Source organism: Megachile rotundata, chromosome 14 (assembly GCF_050947335.1).
Source record: "Megachile rotundata isolate GNS110a chromosome 14, iyMegRotu1, whole genome shotgun sequence".
In the NCBI taxonomy this organism is placed as follows: domain Eukaryota; kingdom Metazoa; phylum Arthropoda; class Insecta; order Hymenoptera; family Megachilidae; genus Megachile; species Megachile rotundata.
The window spans coordinates 11,597,714-11,613,919 of record NC_134996.1 but is presented as its reverse complement, the minus strand read 5'-3'; the positions used below and the strand labels follow the sequence as shown (position 1 = coordinate 11,613,919).

The 16,206-nt window shown below is 31.7% G+C and overlaps 1 protein-coding gene across 13 annotated transcripts in view; it reads right to left on the bottom strand.

The window, feature by feature from the left end:
* Nucleotides 1-16,206, bottom strand: part of spri (Src homology 2 domain-containing protein sprint) — a 225,163-nt gene that overhangs the window by 49,363 nt on the left and 159,594 nt on the right. For 2 of the 13 annotated variants that reach the window (XM_012294200.2, XM_012294235.2), the window contains one exon: nucleotides 7,056-7,294. The exons of 10 other annotated variants lie outside the window; for them this stretch is intronic. In XM_012294200.2, coding sequence (XP_012149590.1) covers nucleotides 7,056-7,180 — 125 coding nt within the window. In that variant the 5' untranslated portion in view covers nucleotides 7,181-7,294. Of the gene's footprint in view, nucleotides 1-7,055; nucleotides 7,295-15,492; nucleotides 15,766-16,206 lie in introns of those variants that run through there. One more of the 13 variants, XM_012294223.2, reaches the window with a different exon arrangement.

Genomic DNA, 16,206 nt, shown 5'->3' with positions numbered 1-16,206 from the left:
CAGGTAGCCAGCCATAAATCTGACCCACGAAGCAAAGCAGGGAAAAAGAATGGGTGCTCCCCTGCTTTTCCCCAACTTTTAATTTACGGGAGTCGAGTATTGATCGAATAGAAATCCCCATTGCGTTTTACATAATATAATCAATGCATTCAAATGAAGAAATTTACAGTATAATAAGGAACTTTCGATAACTTCACATTTCTTAGAAGAATTTATTTGGAGAACCTGCTTAGAACTTACTTATATTGTTACTTAGCGGTCACTTATCGAGTTGTTACTTAAACTGCAATTATTTATAGGACTGTTATTTATAGGATTATTTATCTAACGAGTATTTATTCAACGGTTACTTGTGTAATCAACAGCGGTCACTTATCGAGTAGTTACTTATTCTGCAATCATTTATAGGACTGTTATTTATACGACTATTTATCTAACGAGTATTTATTCAACGGTTACTTGTGTAATCAACAGCGATTACTTATCGAGTAGTTACTTATCTCGCAACTACTTATAGAACGGTTATACGATTACTTATCTAACGAACACTTATCTAGCAGTTACTTGTGTAGTCAGTACCCTTACAACAACTACTTATTTAACAAATACCTATCCAGTATACTATACTCATTTAACAAATACCCAGTTACTTATGCAACAGTCACATATGCAACCACCTATCCAACGGTCACTTATCAAGTTACTCTACTCCCACATCAAACAACATAAAAATTCTGGAAGGTACACGTCGCAGGTGATTGTCATTCAAGTTTCAGACTAGTTTAGAAACCCCCAGAAGGGTCAGATACACAATCTACCCCATTTAACGACGAAGTCCTTTGAATCCTCCGAAGGTAACCACGAAGTCCAGCCCTCGAAGACGAGAACGCAAGCACTGTGGCTCGCTTTGATAACGAGTCAAGTACAAAGAGGCGTTTGCAGGACGAACAACCGCACGAATCGCTTAATTTCGATCGTTACGTCACGATACTGTTCTTGCGGGAGAACAAAGAGGAGACTGGAATGACCAGACGCTCGATTAAGGACTGTTTGTATTTGCTGCGTTGCGATCACGCATTTCACGAAATCTGGGCATTGTTAGGATATACTTGTCTGGACATACTTGTTGTCTGGATACATGTAATTAATTTCATTCAAATATATTTATGGCAATTGTAGATGTAGGTTAAAAATGCACATTTATGGTAAAATTAATCAAGGTGCAATTATCAAGATTTTTATCTGGAATTTTTAACTTTGCAGCATACTTCATAAGGTTAGGCAATCAAGTATTTATTAGGTTGCTAATTTAAAGTATTTATTATGTTACTTTGTATGAAATAATAAATTGTTTTTATGTGCAGATAACTGATGTATAATTTTTTTACATGTTGCATAAAAATTTTGTATAATTTATTATACATGAAGGTGGTATGAAATAATGTAGTGTTCATTATAATCATTATAAATAGCGTTCACTATAATCATTATAAATAATTTTTACCATAATACATCATCCAATTCACCATAAATAAATTATCTGATAATTGTTCAAAATTATTCAAGTATTATTTAATTTGTCAGATATACTATCAAGTTTATATCACACAATCATCTGTTCCTCGCACAACCGCCATTTTCATGGCGCAGATTTTCCAAACCTAACCTAACCGTTCCCACAGCGGAGTGCACACGTGCACTCACGTGTTCGAGTGCATACGACCCCTGTGATTTCGATGGGGTTGTAAGTGGCGTTAATCCCCTATGATTCGACGATCATTGTTTATTGTTAACGCGATTTTCGTTGGGAACACGATAAATCGTCGATCCCCAGAGTGCATTAAAATCGCTCGGTTCTCTACTTTGTTATTCTAATCGGCTGGAAGCGTGCATCGCGGATGTTAGCGTCATTTTTCCAGCGTGGGTGAGAAGATAACTTGGCACGAGCTCTGTCACGATAAAACGGTATGATTTGTGTGCTAATTATTCATGGGCTTACATCTTGTGTATTTTCTATGTGGAACGAGTTTATGATTAGATCGCATCATTTTTGTCATGAATATTCACTTATCTACTCGGTTTCATCCTTTGTTGACATATTATGTTTAAGTAGGTCTCAAACTTTTAAGCTCTACATTTTTAGATATCGAAATTTTTTAATTATTGTATTTTTATATTTCAACATTTTCTAGTTTTCAAATTTATAGGTTTCTAAATATTTAGATATGGATTTTTTAAATTCTCAAATTTCTGAATTACTATATTTCTATATTTCAAAATTTTCCAGTTTCCAAATTTTTAAGTTTTTAAATTTGCAAATTTTCAATCCCCTAAATTTCTACACTTCCAAAGTTCCAACCCCTGAAATTTTATATTACTATATTTCTATATTTCACTTTTATATTTCAAAATTTTCCAGTTTCCAAATTTTTAAGTTTTTAAATTTTCAAATTTTCAACCCCCTAAATTTCTACACTTCCAAGTTTCCAACCCCTGAAATTTCTGTATTACTATATTTCTATATTTCACTTTTATATTTCAAAATTTTCCAGTTTCCAAATTTTCAAATTTTCAACCCCCTAAATTTCTACACTTCCAAAGCTCCAACCCCTAAAATTTCTATATTACTAAATTTTTATATATCAAAATTTTCTACGTATATTTCATTTATTTCCCTTTCGTTTCATTTATCTTAATTTTCTTTTATTTACTTCCTCTCGAAAGTTTCATTTTCTCTTTTATCTACATAATTCATGTACTCGAAATTTCGGGGTTGCTTCCTCTTAAATTATTATTGTTGCTTATTATATAACGCATGAAAGAAATTTCGCATGAAGCCTCGAAAGGCAGCCAATCCGAAGGGAAAGACCGAGGGGTGGCTTAATTCATTCGCTTGACAATCAAAGCAATCGCGCGTGTTCGCTTGACAATCAAAGGAAAAAAGTCGCGCGAAAAACAGCCCCGTCAACGACATCTCGAATTGCTCAAAAGATCGTTCCACTTACGACCCTTTTCGTGTTAAGTGAACGGTGCTACTCTGCCGCCATTTTAACGCACTCTGACGCCAACGTCACATTCCTTAATTCTCAAAATTCCTTTTACAATCATACTAGTGTATAGGACTCAAAATTAAAAAATTAAAAATGAAATAAAAATTGCAGATGAAATGATGCATTAATTGGTCAATTTTTTTTAGTGAGTTGTATATTCTGTTTGATATCTTACACTATGTAAATATTTTTAGTATAATCAGTATTGTAGCTCAGTAAATTATACAAGCTCAATAAAGTATACAAATAATAAATTTATATTTTAAATTTTGCAAAGATATTTTAATATATTAAGTTTGAAGTGAGAGTAAAAATTTTGAACAAATAAAATCTTGAATAAATAAAAAATATTAATATATTATGTTTGAAGTCAGAGTAAAAATTGTGAACAAATAAAATCTTGAAAAATCTTGAATAAATAAAAAATATTAATATATTAAGTTTGAAGTCAGAGTAAAAATTGTCAACAGATAAAATCTTGAAAAATCTTGAATAAATAAAAAGTATTAATATATTAAGTTTGAAGTCAGAGTAAAAATTGTGACCAGATAAAATCTTGAAAACTCCTCAATAAATGAAAAATATTAACAATAGAAGAATAAAGAAATTTTATTGTTAAAATAGTGAAGAGATGTTTTAAATCCAGAAAAGTCGAAAATAAGATTCCCGGGTAAGTTCGTAGAATTTTATTTTCCCGAAAGCAGCCACGAGCATCCCCCTATAATTGGGATCGACGAGGGTCAGATCCTCCGGCTAGTCTCCACGAAAAAGAGAGGAAAAAATAAAAAAAATAAAAAGAAAGGAAAAAAAAAAAGAAATAAATGAATCTCGTCCGGGGTCTATTCGCGGGGGCCCTCAAGCGGATTACCACTAAGAGGCTTACATAAGAATAAACCGAAGGGCTTCGTGTGGTCGGCCACTTTGCTATCATATTTCATATTAACCGCTGATTAAAATCGATTTTCCTGCGGTGACAAGCAATGATTCACGATCGATCGATTTTCAAACAAATGGGATTTCCGTTTAAGACTGTAGCAGGGAAATGAGATATCTTCTATAAAGGAAATTAGCTCTCTTTACATTTTTTACTATTATAATTTATTATTTTACTATTTCTATTTCATAATAAATATTTAACTTCAAAGTAGTTCTTTTTTAAAGAAAATTTCATTTTACTAAAAATATTAAAATATAATAAATATTTTATGAATCTGTTAATTTATTGTATGAACTTGTCAATTTATTATATGGACTTGTTAACAAATATTCCTTTTCAAAATTATTGTATAAATAATTAGAAAATAAAGAATTAGTATAGGCAATAAAATTAAGGGATTTGTCAATTTATTATACAAACTTGTTAACAAATATTTTTTTTACCAAAATTATTCTATAAATAATTAGAAAATAAAGAATTAGTATAGACAATAAAATTAATGAACTTGCCAATTTATTATACAAACTTGTTAACAAATATTTTTTTTACCAAAATTATTGTATAAATAATTAGAAAATAAAGAAATAGTGTAGACAATAAAATTAATGAACTTGTCAATTTATTGTACAAACTTGTTAACAAATATTTTTCTCCAAACATTACTGTATAAATAATTAGAAAATAAAGAATTAGTATAGACAATAAAATTAATGAACTTGTCAATTTATTCTACAAACTTGTTAACAAACATTTCTGTCCCAAAATTATCATATAAATAATTAAAAAATAAAGAATTAATACAGAAAATAAAATTAATAGAATTGACAAGATGGAGGTCGATCAAAATAAAATGGTGGAACATTTTAGTTCTTTCAGATACAAAAAGCTTTCGGTTCGTTTGTATTTATTGATTCACAAATGAAAGATAACAGAGTTAGATTAAAATGTCTCTGTATCACATTCAACATCGTGCAATCAAACGTATGGCTTTCAATTTCCTAGAAAATCAATTGACACCATCGCTGAAAGCTTTGGAGCTTCGGATAGCCGGAAGTGTAGAACTTTTATACGTGAAAGAAGTAAGTGGGGCGAGGCATCAAAGTAACAAGGGTTGCTAAAATCAATTAAAGGGTTCGAGGAACTTTTAGCAAAGTAATTCTAGGTGTATTGTGGACTTCTGAATAGAATTGTGAAGAGTAGATAATAATTGATTACTTTTAAGGATAAGTGTATAAAAGAATTTTTAGATTGTTAATTTTCTAATTTATTGTATTTCTGTATTTCACTTTTATGTTTCGAAATTTCCTAGTTGTCAAATTTTTAGGTTTATAAATTTTTAGATATCGAAATTTTTAGATTCTCAAACTTCTAAATTACTATATTTTTGTATTTCATTTTTATATTTCAAAATTTTCTAGTTTTCAAATTTCTAGATATCGAAATTTTCAAATTCTCAAATTTTTTAATTATTGCATTTCTGTATTTCACTTTTATATTTTAAAATTTCCTAGTTGTTAAATTTTTAGGTTTCTAAATTTTTAGATTCTCAAACTTCTAAATTACTATATTTCTGTATTCCACTTTTATATTTCAAAATTGTCTAGTTTTCAAATTTCTAGATATCGAAATTTTCAAATTCTCAGATTTTTTAATTATTGTATTTTTGTATTTCACTTTTATATTTCAAAATTCTCTAGTTTCCAAATTTTTTAGTTTTTAATTTTTAGATATCGAAATTTTTAAATTCTCAAACTTTTAAATTACTGCATTTTCATATTTCACTTCTATGTTTCAAAATTTTCTAGTTTCCAAATCTTTAAGTTTCCAAATTTCCAAATTTTCAGCTCTCTTTTTCAATCTAAATTTCCAGACCACTAAGCTCGTATATCTAAAAATTGTGTATTTGCCAAATCCCGAAGCTGTCGAATCGCATGTTCACCATGAGAATCCATGGTGGCTCGCGGCGGGATCAATAAACGCAGGTGCATGTAATGGCAACTGCAACGAACACGATCCGAGTGCATCGATTAATAATTAAATACGCGGTTTCGTGGCTGCAATTACACCGCGTTCTTAACAACGCGTCCATCGTGAGAGCATCACGCTGAGCGAATGTAAATTGCTTGAGAATGGGTCATAACAATTAACAGGAAGACTCTTTCTCTTTCATAAACTTATACGGTGTGCTAATTCGTTCGAGAGTTGTGAACTCGTATAATGAACAGATGGTAATTATTATTTTCTTTGCATATTTAGTTCTGTTTGATACCACGATTGAGTGTCCACTCATTTTTTTATTGCACTGATATTATACGATAACGAGATTACATCTAATCATGCAATACAGTTGTGAAACATTGTAAATTATCGATAATTTTTATAAGAAGTATCAGTAAGATTATAGAATTCGTTTCGTAGAATGTTTTTATTCTATAATGCACTACAAGCTTATTCAAAAATAGCGTTCAATCTACTGTGGATAAAATAAAATTTAATATTTTTTTGTATGTACATCATGCATGAAGTTTAAGTAGTTTTTTGGGTGCTCTAAATATATGCACTACAGATTATACCAATTGATTTATGACACTTGAAGCAATCGAGAATTGTGGTTTTTCGCTGGTGAAGTCTTTTCAACCCTTTCGTTGTATCAATAAGTACCGATAAAGTGTTAAAAAAGTACGAAGAAAGTACCAAGAAAGTACTAACAAGGTACTAACAAGGTATTAACAAAGTACTAACAAAGTACTAACAAAGTACTAACAAAGTATTAACAAAGTATTAACAAAGTGCTAACAAACTGTAATTCAACCCTAAATATAACTGCTTTAAATATAATATTCAGCACTAACAAAGTACTAACAAACTGTAACTCGAGCCTAAACATAACTGCTTTAAATATAATATAAAGCACACAATCCAGCAATAAAGCAATCAAATATTTATCGTCAGCTACGCAATTCATTGCAAAGTTCTTAAAAAAAAAGTAAAAAAGAATGATTGAAATGCGTGTATGTACATGGCTGATAGCAGAAAGGGTTAAAAATAGTCAGTCGCGAAAAATTTACCTTTTGACGCCGATTTCCGCGTAACGGCCCCTCGCCGGGCGAGTAGCTACGCTCCTGCCGCTTGCAGGATTCGTGTACAGCGTCAGTATATCGCTGTTAATGTTGTTTAGAATCGGCGGCAGCATTATTGCGATCCTGTTTCCGGTCGATCCTTGTGGTCTGCCCACGCACGACGAAGCATCGCACAAACGCACACACGGTTCCTCGTGTTTCACCTTCGATCGCAGATCGATCGACCTCTGACGGGGGATAATACGTTGTGAACGGGACTTTAAGAGCACTTCAATGGGGATCGATTTTTCGGGTCGCGATGGAAAGTTCTTGGGTGTTGAAACTTCGAATGCTTTTTCAAGTATTTTTCTTTGTAATTTGGTAAATTTATGGTGGAGGTATTTTTTGGTACTTTCACTTTTTGAGAAGTTTGTTTCGCTTTTCTTTGTTTCAAGATGGCGGCTGGTTTGGGGAATACTCACCCATTTGAATGAAACTTTGAGAAACTTTATTGAGTGACTAATGATAGGAATGTTAAAATGCTGCATTTTATAGGTGAATACTTCCTGAAGATGTGGAAGGTTGTTTCAAAAAATTTTGAAGACTTAATCAAAATTAAATAAGTGCTTTTGTAATGTGACTTTAAGATAGAATGTAGACAGTGTTCATGTTATATACATTAAATCTTATAATAATATTTTATATTTTAGTTATAATAATACAAGTTATACAATTATTGTAAGTATACTACAATGGAGTTTATAAAATTATACAAAATAATAAAATTTAACAAACATAACCTTAAATAACCTCCATCTCGAATCACTCCAACAACCCCAAAGTTTCATTCACCTTAAAAAAGTCATAGTACGTGATCTATAAATCAACTCGAGATTAAGAGATTAATTCAATCGTATTTTCTCTAAATAAGTATAATTAAGCTTCTATTCTATACTACTTTCTAATCTAGTTCTAAATAAGGTATTTGTGTAACTATACTCGGTTCTACGTCTACTGGTACTAAGAATAAGAATTTCAGTGTTCTACACGTGGTTTCAGTGACAAATACGGAAAACGTAACTAAGTGATCAGAAAGTGATATTGATTAGTGAACATGTGCATAAAATTACCGTACGTAGGTTGCTTCGTCCATTAACATTTTTAAAAACGTTCAGTTCTTATGCACCATTATTAAGCTTTTTTGATCATTTTATTTTTGATGAAGAATAAGTATAAAGATAGAATATAGACTTTCACATATGCAGTTACATATAGTACATATTTTTAAACAATTTTTTAGACATTATTTTATTTCTGCAATTAATTGTCCTTGAAGATAATTACTTTTTTTCTATGAAATCATACTTGTATTAATAATACATCGTATACATACACATACACATGTGTGTATATACATATACATGTACACATATGTACATATACACATGTGTATACATACACATATGTACTTCTCTGTATGTTCCATATTTGTCTTGATAAAATTTTTACATATATGATTACATACATTCATGATTTTATATATGAGATACATATGTGAATAAGTACACATGTGTATACATACACATATGTATCACATATATGAAATCATGTATGTATTTAATCACATATGTAAAAATTTTGTCAAGCAAATATGACACATACAGAGATACACATGTGTATACATACACATATGTACCACATATATAAAATCATGTGTGTATTTAATCATACATGTAAAATTTTATCAAGACAAATATGAAGCATACAGAGAAGTATATAATAAGGTCCACATATAAAAAATAACCTTATGTATTAAATAGAATATTTGCACATATGCAGAGAACATATGTAACATCTAAATATTTGAAGTGGGTGAAAGCGACAGAATGATAAATGGAGAAGAATCAATATTTTTGTTGACGGATAAAAAGTGTATCGAATGAGCGTAACTTTCGTGGCAACCACGGGGATTTTCGGGTGCAATAAAAGCGTAAAATCGTTCCTCGTACGTGACCGTGGCGTACTAATACGAGCCAAGCCAAAGAATTATCGCCATGTCGTAAATGACTTAACGGCGTGATAATTTATTACTGGCGTTTCACACCTCCGGTGAAAAAAAGAGCTATACAATACAAATTGCCGTGAAATGTTACAACAGAAATTACCCGTGAAATACAATATTTTCGCGGCAAGAAATTGATTGGAACGAAAGGAAATACTCCTTTGAGATAACATCGGGACGAGAAATTGAAAATATGTTTCAATGTGGCAATTAAAGATATTGCGGGTCATAAAGTGAAAGCATTGGTAGAAATAAATGAAAGTTACAAGTTCAAAACAAATAAATTAAGAACATAAGATTGAACAATACAAAATAAAAATGTTATGAGTTCATATAAAATAAATTAAAAATATGTAACTGTAGAAAGTTACAAGTTCAAAACAAATAAATTAAGAACACAAGATTGAACAATACAAAATAAAAATGTTATAAGTTCATATAAAATAAAATAAAAATATGTAACTGTAGAAAGTTACAAGTTCAAAACAAATAAATTAAGAACATAAGATTGAACAATACAAAATGAAAATGTTATAAGTTCATATAAAATAAATTAAAAATATTACAAGTTTAAACAAAATAATTTAAAAACATTACAAGTTTGAATAAAATAAATTAGAAATACTATAGGTTTAAACAAACCTACCCACTTAAAAATATATTAATAAAAATGTATTAATAGACTAACAAAAGAAATTAAAGTGTGTCAGATTAAAGATGTGTACATTGATAAACTAATAAATTAAATAAATTAAACATGAATAACAAATTGAAAATATATTTGATATATTTGAAAATAAAAATAATGTGAGGATGAAATTTAAGAGACTTCATAGAAGAACAAAATGGCAGTGTTTAAACTCGAAGGTGTCCTTGAAGATCCATCAGACCCTATCAAATGGACCTCCCTTGGCAAAAAAGGAACTCCCTAGTTTGGTTTCGTGGTCCTCAAACATAACGGACAGCTTCTGTGATCAAAGTTCTGGGAACGGACGGGTATAAAAGAAACCGGACCGATAGTCCAGACACGTTTGTTATTATGATACGATAGTGGTAAAAAAGGAAGAGGAAGAGGAAACGCCTTCCATATTGAACCGAAGACAAAAGGTCTCAAATGAAAAGAAGACACAGACTATGGATTACGATAAAAACACTTTCTAGTTGGAAACTTATAAATTCTTCAATTTCTTTGCTTTTAAACTTTTTCAATTGTGAGATGGTCAAATATTTAGATTTTTGAGCTTTACGAAGTTTTTAGTTGGGGTTGATTAGATTTTGGGGTTGTGACATTTTTGGATTAGGTTGAGTTGAGGAGGCTGGGAGGTGAGAATTTTCTGGGGTTTGAATTTCACAAATTTTTAAATTTCCAAATTTTCCAATTTTCCAATTTTCCAATTTTCCAATTTTCCAATTTCCAAATTTTCCAATTTCCAAATTTTCCAATTTCCAAATTTTCCAATTTCCAAATTCCCAAATTCACATATTCCCAAATTCTCAAATTCCCAAATTCCCAAATTCCACAAATTCCCAAACTTCCAAATTCCCCAAATTCCCAAATTCCTAATTCCCCAAATTCCCAAATTCCCAAATTCCCAAATTCCCAACTCCCCAAATTCCTAACTCCCCAAATTCCCAAATTCCCAAATTCCTAACTCCCCAAATTCCCAAATTCCCAAATTCCCAACTCCCCAAATTCCTAACTCCCCAAATTCCCAAATTCCCAAATTCTTAAATTACCCAAATCCCCAAATTACCCAAATCCCCAAATTCCCAACTCCCCAAATTCCTAACTCCCCAAATTCCCAAATTCCCAAATTCCCAAATCCCCAAATTCCCAAATTCCCAAATTCTTAAATTACCCAAATCCCCAAATTACCCAAATCCCCAAATTCCCAACTCCTCAAATTCCTAACTCCCCAAATTTCCAAATTCCCGAATTCCCAAATCCCCAAATTCCCAAATTCCCAAATTACCCAAATTCCCAAATTACCCAAATCCCCAAATTTCTCAAATTCCCCAAACTCCCCAAATTCCCAAGTTCCAACACTCCCAATTACCAATATTTCCAATTCCGTTTTCCTCAATTCCCCCGTCCGCCTCCCTTATTAGGAGCAGCACTCGAGAAAACTTCACCCAGGAATTATGTTTCGTAATAAATGGATGGACAGCGAGAAGAGGCGTCGAGCCGTTCCTTCGTGTACATCCAGGTTATTCTTTGAAACGAAAGGGAGAGAGTAGAAAAGGAAGAAAAAAAAAATATTGAAACGAGAGAGGTTGAGGGGTTCTGCCTTGTAATGGTGTGCAGTTTGAAGGTTGGCGCCATCGTGAATACACTGCTCGGAATAAACGAACGTCCTCGTCTCTAGGGACTGAATTGAATTATCAAGGAATAAAGAAAAGCATTGTTGCGACCTGTCCGAGTGAACGAGCGAGAGACTTCACGGAAAGACCAAACAACTTCCGTCATTTTTGTTCGGGGACAACAGCTACTTCAAGGTGTATGAAAGAGACAACGGATGCTCTTGAAAATTTAACGATCGCCAGTTTATATGCGAGCCAAGTCTCTTCTGTTTTGCGTATCTGATATCGTGTTTCTTACCGTTGATGTTAGTGGGACTTTTCGGGAGCTTGCCGCGTGTTATATCGCCGTTTTGTGGGCGATGGGAGTCGCGTGTGAGGGCTGCGCACGTTTGGGAATTTGCAAATTTGTTTGTTTGAGAATTTGGGGAATTTAGGGATTTGGGAAATTTGGGGAATTGAGAATTCGGGGATTTGGAGAATTTGGGAAATTGAGAATTCGGGGATTTGGGGAATTTGGGGAAATGAGAATTCCGGGATTTGGAGAATTTGGGGAAATGAGAATTCGGGGATTTGGAGAATTTGGGAAATTGAGAATTAGGGAAATTGGGAATTCGGGAAATTGGAAATTCGGGAAATTGAGAATTCGGAAAAATTGAGAATTCGGGAAATTCCGAATTCGGAAAATTGAGAATTCGGAAAATTCCGAATTCGGAAAAATGGAGAATTCGGGAAATTCCGAATTCGGAAAATTGAGAATTCGGGAAATTCCGAATTCGGGAAACTGAGAATTCGGGAAATTCCGAATTCGGGAAATTGAGAATTCGGGAAATTCCGAATTCGGAAAATTGAGAATTCGGGAAATTCCGAATTCGGGAAACTGAGAATTCAGGAAATTCCGAATTCGTGAAATTTACAATTCAGAAAATTAAGAATTCGTAAACTGTCCTCATCAAAAGTCTCAAGAACCCCTCGAAAGTCTTGATAAACTCGAAACAGGAAGAAGTCGATTGAAAATCAGGTGGAAGTATCACGCGATAAAACAGGACGATGGGGAAACGTTCCAGCCTTTTAACAGTTGCGGTTTACACTGGATCGGCCACGAAACAACGTGTCATGTTCGCGGCTTAATTGCGATCGATCATCGAATCACTCGATTGCGTACGGACTCGCACCCTGTTCTGGTATTTAATATTGAATGCGACGGACATCACGCGATCGAGAGGAAAACGACATGGAACTCATGGGAAATTAATGATATTGTCTACCTGCTAACAATCACTATACATGTGTTTTGGTCAGATACACTCTTATTCATCGTTAAACAAAATCTTCATTTCCATTGTGCATTTTGTTGCAAATTAGAAAATTGTTATTTTCATGTACTATGAAGAGTTGTCATATTTTAAATAAGAATCTTTTAATATATTTTTTTAGGTGTGTGGTCTGATTATGTTTGTTATTTGATCAAGTATAGTATTTGAAAGTTGACTTTTAATTTTTATCTTGTCTTTCAATTTCATCTAATTAAAAATCCACTTTTATCTAATTTCAAATAAATGTATCCCAAAATTAATTACTCTGCAGTTCCGCTTTCTAAAAAGCTTAGAAAGATTTAAACAAAAAAATTCATAAAGAATTCCAGTAAACATAAAAAAATCTCGCTCGACTTTCTCCGAAATCGCCGTCGTTCCACGTAATCGAATTAATATTTCCACGTCAGTCTTTATTAGGAACGCAACAAAAGTTGCGGGGAAAAATTCGTTGGAGCGCTTGCAAATTACTTTTGGCCGACGAAAATCGGGCTACGATCAAGATTGATCGCGAACGTGACGAGAAATTTCTATCGTTCTATCAATTTAAGAGAGAAAAGACAGAGGAAAGGAATTTGTTGGACATTCCGTAGAAAGTAATTTCTACGGATAAGAACGATTTTTCCTTCCTGCTTCACGGGGAATCTCAATTGATGACATTTTTTTGCGTTATCTCGTTACGCGAGCGTGGCGACACAGAATGCGGGAATAAGAATTTTTCCTGGAAGCTAAGTTGTTCAGAGAATTATTTTATAACAATGAACAAAATTAGACAATTTATTTAATCAATTCATATCGAACAATTTATATAATCAATTAATATTGAACAATTTATATAATCAATCAATACTGAACAATTTATATAATCAATCAATACTGAACCAATCAATATTTAATCAATTAATATTGAACAATTTATATAATCAATCAATACTGAACAATTTATATAATCAATCAATATTGAACAATTTATATAATCAATCAATATTGAACAATTTATATAATCAATCAATACTGAACAATTTCTATAATCAATCAATACTGAACAATTTCTATAATCAATCAGTACTGAACAATTTCTATAATCAATCAGTACTGAACAATTTATATAATCAATCAATACTGAACAATTTCTATAATCAATCAATACTAAACAATTTATATAATCAATCAATATTGAACAATTTCTATAATCAATCAATACTGAACAATTTATATAATCAATCAATATTGAACAATTTCTATAATCAATCAATTCTGAACAATTTATATAATCAATCAATACTGAACAATTTCTATAATCAATCAATACTGAACAATTTCTATAATCAATCAATTCTGAACAATTTATATAATCAATCAATAATTAATTTTAGGTCAAATTTAGTTTAAAACAGTTAAAAGTAAAAATTGAAAGGCAACACAAAAATCAGAAGAAGCTTTCAACTCCTCCAAAAGTAAAAATCAGTACTTCAACATTTTCTTTTCCTCAGAAAGTAAGATTCCACACGAAACCTCTTCAAGGAATAAAAAACCAACTCCCCGAAGACAACACCTTTTTGTTTAGTCTCGATCAATGCAATTCCGTTTCTACCGACTCACCAAAGAATCTCCTCTTTTTCTCGATCGAGAACGCGGTTGCAACTCGAGTGACTATGCTGTTTTAGCTAGAACTGATTCATTCGTTCGGTTCGAAAAATCGACGCTCAAGCGAAACACCCACTGGCTCCTCCATTTTGTTTTCCTCTGTTGGGCCACGTCGAACGAAAAATATCGAACAAAAAAAGAATCGGAAACGACTGTGTTTCTCCACGTGAAAATGTATATGTGAAAATATCCCATGACGGTGGAACGGGAAAAAATAAACTTCTCTGCGTTATTTTTTTTCGTTACAGATATAAATACTCGCATTATCTTCTTCGTATTACCGTGACTCCATTTTGCGGAAATTCTATGTTTGTTTTTGCGGAGTTCATTTATTTTTGTGATGTGTGTTTCTTGGATTTATATTCGGATTTTTGGAATTTAGGTTTGAAGTGTTTTAGAATTTTTTAGAATTTTTTGTTGGAATTTTTTTAGAATTTTTTGTTGGAATTTTTTTTAGAATTTAGGTTAGAATTTTTAGAGTTTAGGTTAGGTTATTTAGAATTTTTAGGATCTGGTTTGAAAGTGAAATAAAGAGTTTTAGATTAAAAATGAGAGGTTCTCAGAGATTTAGAATATTTTTAAATTAATTTAAAATTAAAATTGTGATGTTTTACACTTTATAAATTATTTAATGTAACATCTCAATACTTTGTCAATTATTTAGTGTACCACCCCAATGCTTTATAAATTACTAGACTCTACTAAATTATTTAATAAAATATTATTTAACACAAAATTCCAATATTATAAAATCTGTAAATTTCCCTCTGTAAATAAAACACAAAACATCAAATAAAAAAATGATAAACGATAAAACAAAGACGTAGAAAAAACAAAGCACGAAAGCAACAAAACTTGACACTGGCCGTCAAAACGTTAACAGGAAATAATAGATAACGAAGAGAATGTTTCCCAAACCCGTTTATCGAGGCATAAAAATTCGATTCATTGAACTCGCGCGATTAATTGCCTCCAAGAAATTGGACAGCTGTTATCTAATGTTATCACAGTCAGTTTCATTAAAAGTAACAAGGTTTCTCGTAACTTTCTAAGAATTCGGTTGATGATTTACGAAACGTATGATAGCGAGTGAATAATTGCATCGCGTACAGATGTGAAAACTCACCTTCTTATTTTGTTCAGTAATTTCCTAACATAATTCATCACAATCGTTTAAGTGTTGCGTCCAATCAGTGTCCGATGAACTCTAATTAACATTTTAACGATTTTATAGAAATTATGTGGAATACATGTATGTGCACTTATCACTAAACACGAGCGTTGATTAAATCTTGCACAATTGCGATATTCCGATATGTTAGTATCACTTGATGCACTTTCCTGAACACTTTAATTCATTTTTAGAAATTATTCTTTAAAACTGAACTGAATTTGCTTTGCAGTTTTAATTATTTTTTGAGACACAAAATCAGTATTAAATTATTTAATTTTTAGATCTGTAAATTAAGTACTGTTACAAGTTTTTAATGATAAGTTTTACTTGTGGTGATAACAGAAAGTTTGAGCCTTCTTGGTTTTAAATTTTTTATAGAAGGGAAACTTGATTTATGATGATGTTATTCAGTGAATAAATGCCTCAATACTCGATTTATAATTGCTAGTTCATAGTTCTATCAAATTTGAAAAATTCACGCTAACGCACGCTAACACACGCTAACTCACACTAACGCACGCTAACGCACACTAACAAAAAATCTACTTTTCTTGAAAATTTCCTCGGCAACACATAACTACACAATTTTAAACAATTCCAACTTCACAATATCCACTCCGTTCACTAAACTGTCACTAAACAATCCTTCAATAAAAAGACACAATA